This window comes from Centroberyx affinis, unplaced genomic scaffold (assembly GCF_046629955.1).
Source record: "Centroberyx affinis isolate AG114_WGS23_722 - 3 ecotype Tasmania unplaced genomic scaffold, CSIRO-AGI_Caff_v1 ptg000398l_1, whole genome shotgun sequence".
Lineage (NCBI taxonomy): Eukaryota > Metazoa > Chordata > Actinopteri > Beryciformes > Berycidae > Centroberyx > Centroberyx affinis.
Window position 1 is genome coordinate 360,611 of NW_027279066.1, and position 7,433 is coordinate 368,043.

A 7,433-nucleotide genomic window follows, 5' to 3' on the forward strand; every position below is an offset into this window, starting at 1 on the left:
CACATGTGTAATGTTACAGTTGCACGTTTTGATAATGATGATGTATGCTGAGAAAGTATAATAATCTGTGTGTTTTTATTGTGTGTCATTAGTTGCGGTACTGGGGTGAGAGGGACAAGCAGGACGCAGCCAGTGTGCTCAGGACGGTGGGGAACAGGACATCAGTGCTCATTAGGGATCTGGAGGGCAGCAGTACCTACTATTTGTCGCTCCGGGCCTATAACAGTGCCGGGGTGGGACCGCAGAGCGTCATCGTCAATGTCACAACCAAGAAACCACGTAAGTACTCTCTCGCTTAAAAGATATTACATGGACTCTCTGTTTTTGTGCTTTGCTTTCCTTCTGTTTTTCACTGTTTTTTTAATCTCTGGCTGCAGGTGCACTTCATCAGTCCAGTTCATCACCGTTTTATAACCAATTAGAGTTAAAGTAGTAAATGTACAGAAGAGCACTTCAGCTCTCAGCAGTGTAACTTCTGCTGTTAAAGAAAGGTTAATAATACAAATCGTCATCACAGTAGAAACACAGCCTGTCTTCAACTGTTATACACTTTTCCTCACTCTCCCCACCTCTCCTCTCCTCTCCTCTCCTCTCCTCTCCCTCTCACACACACACACACACACACACACTTAAGACTCACTTCTCACTCCCACACACATATTCCAGGAGTCACTGCTAGCTCCCAACAGTGGGATGATAAACTGATCACGAGAAAGCTCCTTCACGCTGAGTTGGTTCAGGACTTACTGTATATTGATCGGGTGTGTTGTTGTTTTCCTTCCCCCTCTTCCTCTCCCTCTCTGCCCCCCCACCTCCCAGCCCCTAGCCAAGCCCCAGTCAAAATCATGTGGGACACTTCCAACTCCAAGGTCATCCTGAGGTGGGACCAAGTTCACGCCCTGGAGAACGAGTCTGAGGTCACGGGATATAAGGTAAGGAGGGGAGAGTTTTACATTCCTCTGGAGGATTGGGGATTAGGGATGTGGCTGCTGCAGATCTATGACGAGTGAGTGGTTTTATAGATTGTAATGTAACAGGGAATGACTCTAAGGAGACTTACAGCCTTGACAGACTGTCAACCGGTCCACTTACTTTATAAGACTATATTGAATGTTTTTGCCAGTTTTGACTGCACTCATATTTGTATAAATACACTGATCGTATCGTTTAGAGTAAGCAAGCATCCACTTCTCACAGCATGTTAACAACTGCATTTGAATTGGAAGTGAATCATGGCCTGCATTGCTATATAGCCCTAATCATTTTTGCAGAAACAGTCCCTTGATAGCCCTTACGAACACTCACCTCCCTGTAATCTCAGCCACATAACTGCCTATACAATATGCCGTATAGAAAAAACTACAGCTGTTTTGAGGAGTATCTTCACATATTCCCGGTAGGTTTCCATTGTTTTCATCTTGCCAGGTTGTCATACTGAATTGGTTTGTTATAGAAATATAGTTTTAACGTCATAATAATATTATGTATTGTTTTTTCTGAAGTGTCATTTGGCCCGTCAGCCTCCACACCTGTTAGAACATGTTTAATTTGCAGCTTCCTACATTATGTGTTAACTGTCAAATCTGGGTCCGAGTCACGTAAAGTCATAGCACATCTCGGTGAAATGAATACACCTCCAGAAAACAGGATCAGGATCGGTTGTTATTCTCAGTTCTGTACGGTTCCCGCATAATAGCAGTCCCATTAATGTAGGGCTTACTGTATGTTAAAATAGGCAGAGCGAGTGCATCCCCAAGCTAGAGTCAAAAAGCAGCTGAAAAAATCCGGACTGATGCATCTCTACGTTCCCCTTGTCTCTCCTTCCTCCTGTCCTAACACGATCATATGAGGATACCCAAAATTCAGCTTAGTCAGTTTCAGAAAGCGGTGCAGCATACCTACATCTCACAAAGCCGTCTGAAGGAGACTCAAAACTCAGCTTTTCACGGTGCATCAACAAGAATGCACTCAAACCATACACTGAATTTGCATTGACTCCGCACCATGCACCGCTATACGTCATCATCTGCCCTTCTCTCGCTTTCCTGTAGGTCATGTACAGCCAGGACAAACACAGCCGTCCCAGTGTGGTGGAGACCAACACCACCTCCCTGGAGCTGTCGCTGCCAGTCAACCAGGACTACGTGATCCAGATTAAGCCCTTCAGTGAGGGAGGGGAGGGCAGCAGCAGCCGCCAGATCACCATCCCCAGGATAGCAGGTGAGACAGTTTGGGACCATGAAGCATTCTGTCTCAGGTTGTGAGACCTCACTGCAAAAAATATCCTTGTTAGCAAGTCATTTGATCAAGTATTGAGTCGTAAAGGAAAAATCCACCTTTGGATGCTCTTACACTGTTAGATATCATGAATCTGTGATGTTCAGTGCATTCCTTACTTTGTGATGAAGTGTTGTAATTTACTTTATTGGTGTGCCCACTCAACCTGCCTCATCTACTTCTAATTCAGTTAGTGAGTTCCTACATTTCCCAGAATGACGTTTGACAACACCCAGAGGAGGAGTGCGAACATGTTGCTTTCAATCAAAATTTGGCCTGTGAGCACATAAATACAGTTAGCTAGCCGACTATTTGAACATTGGGTCGTGTCTATGATCATGGCTGTGCCCTTCATGGTGCCCGAAATGTGACATGTCTTGTGGCTGCATTGCATTCTGGTCTATTGAGGCTACTGTCGGTGGAGAAATTGGTATCTCTGCCTCTTCTACGATGGATTTCTCCCTGTAGGATTGTTGAATGTCAGTGCAAAGTGGTGAGTCTAGAAAGAAGCACTTGCTCTTTGATTCGGAGGGACTGACAATAATGTGCCAGGTAGCTGAAATATTTTCTTTTTTCATTATATCCGCAATGGAATTATCTTGGTGTGACGTCACGTTGTCTCCATTTGGACAGAAAAATACACCACCAAACAACAAAATGGGCCCAGAAATGCAAGATACATTGCTAATAGCCAATGTTTTTTTTTAACAGTGTTTAAGTGTTTTGGGGTGGATTCTTCCTTTAAAGTCTTCAAGGTTTTCTCAAGTTAATCTGAGTGTCAACAAAATGCCTAAAATGTAAAGATGTACTTTTTTTAAATGAAATGCAGGTAGCTCCAAAATAGAGTACAGTGTACCAGTGCCATCTACTGATATATTTGCATACTTACACCATGCTGTTATACCCCATACTGCATCCAAATTATAATTGGCTTATTTTTTGTACTGTGGCTATTTATGTGAGACCTGAGAGTTTGTACTCAAAACCCATGTGTGCAAAACACTTTTTATATTTACTTGTAACCAACTTCGACTAGACACTAAGCATGCAACAAAAATACCTGTTGGGTTTTGATTTCTATGTCTCAATGTGCCTTCCAGGTTCCATAGCCATTGGAGCAGCCCCAGAGCCCTCAGCCTTTCCCTTCCTCAACCTAGTGGCCCCCATCATCCTCACAGCCAGGACTGTACTATGACAAACATCTCCAGGAACCGGGCACTACAGCTGCGTATTAAAAGGAGAAACTGTAGGTCAAAGACATAAAGAGGCTCACAGCCGTCTCTCCACCTGCTCCCCTACCCCAATGTCTCTTTCCTCTTCTTCCTACAAAGATCTCTTTGTGGAGAAGATCTTTTCTTTCCCCTCACCTTTCTAAAGGAGTTATTGAAAGGAACCGTCTCTTTCAGAAGCTGCTTTTATGGAACTGAAAGGACATCGTGACTCGACTGCAGTCTTTCTGAAGCAATTTTTTTCTTCTCTGCTCCCTTCCTACCAGTGGATATTCTCGTAAGGTTTTCACCTTAGAGGCAAGGTGATGTATGACGCACAATAGGATGTGTATGTTTCCTACGGGGGATCCTGTGAATTCTGTTCGGACGGATATGTATCTTTGGACTTTTCTTGGATGAAGGAATTCTATCTGTCGCTAACTGGTGATGGATGACATGAAGCACTTACATAGCTCGTACATATGTGGGTGAAGTTGTATTTGAGCTTGGTTCAAGACGTGCACACATAAAGAAATGGTCGAAGTCATTCCCTTCCCCCCCCTTGGACTGTCTTTGGGAAGCTTACTGCACTGACTAAGAAGTAAAACCAACTCTGTTACTAATCCCTGCCAAAAAAACGGGGAACTCTCACAAGCCTCATTGCTTTATGACAAACCATACTTTGGGACCTTTGTACCTTGCCTAGATTTTCTTCTTGCTTTTATGTGACACCACATCACCTCAGAATTGTCATGAAATTGACTGGAACCAAAGGTTTTGAGCCAAAAAGGTTCTCTTCCACCCGTTGTAACATTACAAGAAACGACAGACTGTACACATCCAAATTGGCTTCCATTGTGAACAGCAGAATTGTGTTGATTAATCGATGTGCCGCCTCCTTCCCTCATCCTTCCATGATAAGTGCATAACAAAGGCACGCTGAGCAGTGTGAGCCGCATCGTTGTACACTGTATGTATGAAATCCTCAGGTCCCAAATGAGCCTTAAGTCTTTATGATTATTGTCCATGTTGTTATTATTCAAGTGGCATTTTTATTTATTTTCCTCCTTTCTTTGTCCACATTGTATTATGGCTCATCCTCCAATAATTTATCAATAACAGACCGTACAGTATGTTTGGATCATATTTCATTTTTGGTCCTTTCTTGGGTTGTATTATTGGGCCTTTTGGGCTCAAAGACGACATGCCTTTTTCCTATGTCTTTCATGATCAGCATTGTAATACAGTACAAGTGGCAGTGATTATTGACTTTTCTAACATAGCTTAAATACAAAGTAGGGGTGGCATTTTACTGTCAACTGCTGTTTGGCATGAGAATGGTCGGTGTACCTACGTTGCTTAGGATGTCTGAATGGATCAACCTGCTTTTAATAAACATAATGCCATTTTCCTCTTTCCCTTCTTTGACATGGCCAACAGTTCATGTATTTCAAATGAAAGTGCTATTTCTTCATCATGCTGTGTCATGTACACTGAAGGTTTTTCAAACATGATGGTATTTTGCACAGGTTAATCACAAATTTAACTCTGAATCATTTCAACATTCCAAACAGAAGTTAGTGGAATTAAAAATGTGAATTGCTTCCTTTAATTTGATACCAAGGTTACACTATACAAATAAGTGTTGTCAGAATGATTTACCATTATAGCAATGGCATGTCTGTGCTTGAAGGTCAGCTGAAAAGAAGATGGTTATTCACATAATACAATTTTGAATTTTTGTTAATTCTGCTTAATGCTTAATTCTAACTTCATCTTATATAATTTACAAACAACCTGGACAACTTCACCACATAACCTGACATTTTAACTGCATTTTAACTGCTGCTTAAAAATAACTTTACTGCAAGAGTAGGTGAGTGTGGATTGACACAAGTAGTAGTATAGAAAATTATCAAATTTTCCTAAATTATGGTATGACATTTATGTTCAATTTACAAATGATCTCCCTATCCTTAACCATAAAATCAGATGCAGAACAAAGGCAGCTGGCACAGCAAAACCACAATTATTGATATACAGTATATGAAACCAAACACCTTATAATACATTGGATGTGAATTTGCCATACTTTCAGAAATTTTTATGATTGAATGATTGAAAAGGTAGAACACAAATATATAATATAACAACAAATGAAGATATGTGGAAGACACCAAACACCTAGTTCTTTTCTATCTTGTTTATTCGTTTAGAAGGAATGCAAGTACATTGTACAGCAAAGACACAGCACCAAGCAATGGAGAGCAGCGCAGAGCAAAAGAGATGTAACTGCAGACAGGGCTCTGTACAGATAGGAGTGGGCTAGGTTTAAGGGTCAGCCAGAGGTCGTCCAATCAGGCTTTGGCACCGGCTGTCTTAGCCACAGCCAAGTGTCTGTGATTAATCACAGTCTGGTTGATTACTTGTCAGACTTCCAAGAGTAGGCTCTTTCTGGACAGAGGGAGGTAAGTTTGCCCTTACATGTTGATCCAAGGATGATTTGGAGAATTTTGCCCCTTAGTGATGAATGATGATAAGGATTTCAGCTGGGTATGCTTGATGTTGAAACATGTAGCAAAGCTCTCTTCTTTTAGGTAACTGGTGCCCCCTAGTGTACATCAAGCCCATTGTCATTAACTGCTTTACATCTTCACAACGCACCAAACGGCACCAAATATACAGTACAAGGTATGCATGGCTGCAAAATTGTTTTCCACCCTCCAGTTTGACACCCACATCCATGAGTTCACCATCACTCTAAAGGATCTGGAACCAAAATATGAAACACAACGGGAGTTACACTACACATCTGCACTTCGACTCGGTAAATGTTGTGTGACGTGACTGAAAGTCCAAGTAATACTTTCATAAACTTGACATGATAGCTGCGTTTTTAAACCATGTTTTTCTTCATTGATTGAACTATCTGGCACATGTATCGATTAATATACAGTATAAAATGTGAATTTTGCAAGGAGACTTGCAAGGAAATTTGGCAAGTATTGTTGTGTCAGGACACCTGAATTAAAGGGAAACTTTATCATGTCATGTTTATGCATTTGACTTTCTGGCACTTCAGTCATGAAAAGTATCTTCTTCTTCATATAAAGTTATTGGAAGTAGTTCATACAAAATCAGAGTTTGGACAGTTTGACTGCAACCTTACATTGGCACACTACAAGGCTATGGCATCCTTCTAACATTCATGTACCAAAACACACCGAAACTGAACAAAGTGAAAGATTCTACTCCTAGCTATCATTTGTAATACTTTGCTTGAAAGAGCACTGGAAGGACTCTTATTCATAATGCCGTTTCAGCATTTCAGCAGTGCATCCTGTAAGATGAAGATCCTCTTTACCCAGAGTTTAAAACTGTTATAGAATGTGTCATAGAAAAAAAAAAAAACAGTGAATAAACATCAGTAGTCACAGCTGGATGTAGGCACCATAAGAGCCTCACCTATGATTCTTCAAGTGTAAATTGAATTTGTAGTTTCTAAAGCAAACTGGAAAGATGTTATGAACAGCACAAATGCTTTGAAGTGAGATGAAACAGATAAAGGGCTGTAACTGAAGAAAGAGACTGTAGCCACTATGCTGTTGTTTGACCTTGGGAATAACAAAACTGCATTTACTGTGTGCTTCATATTTCCCACTTTATGATGAATACTCTGCGCTAATAGTCTTAATTTCCTGTCAGGAAGCTTAATTTCCTATATGCAGGTCAGAGTTTAGATTTGAGTTCAGATTATGAGTAATTTGGATTTTACATCTTTGTGTTTTTTCATGGACACAGTGATCCGCCGTAATATAGTCCTCAGGGAGTTCTGATATCATGATCCATCATTCTAATAAGTTAATATTCATATTGCTCAATTAAATCTAATAATGCAAGTCATTATCATGCAAACATTATCTCGAATACTAGATTTACCGATGCAGC

General features: G+C 40.8%; 1 protein-coding gene across 2 annotated transcripts in view; it reads left to right on the forward strand.

Moving 5' to 3' along the window:
• cntn3a.1 (contactin 3a, tandem duplicate 1) overlaps positions 1 to 3,472 on the forward strand; it is a 73,445-nt gene extending 69,973 nt beyond the window's left edge. For both annotated transcript variants that reach the window (XM_071516334.1, XM_071516333.1), the window contains exons 19-22: positions 93 to 279; positions 820 to 932; positions 2,052 to 2,220; positions 3,378 to 3,472. In XM_071516334.1, the coding sequence (XP_071372435.1) occupies positions 93 to 279; positions 820 to 932; positions 2,052 to 2,220; positions 3,378 to 3,472 (564 nt within the window). The remainder of the gene's footprint in view (positions 1 to 92; positions 280 to 819; positions 933 to 2,051; positions 2,221 to 3,377) is intronic.
• Positions 3,473 to 7,433: the final 3,961 nt, after the last annotated feature.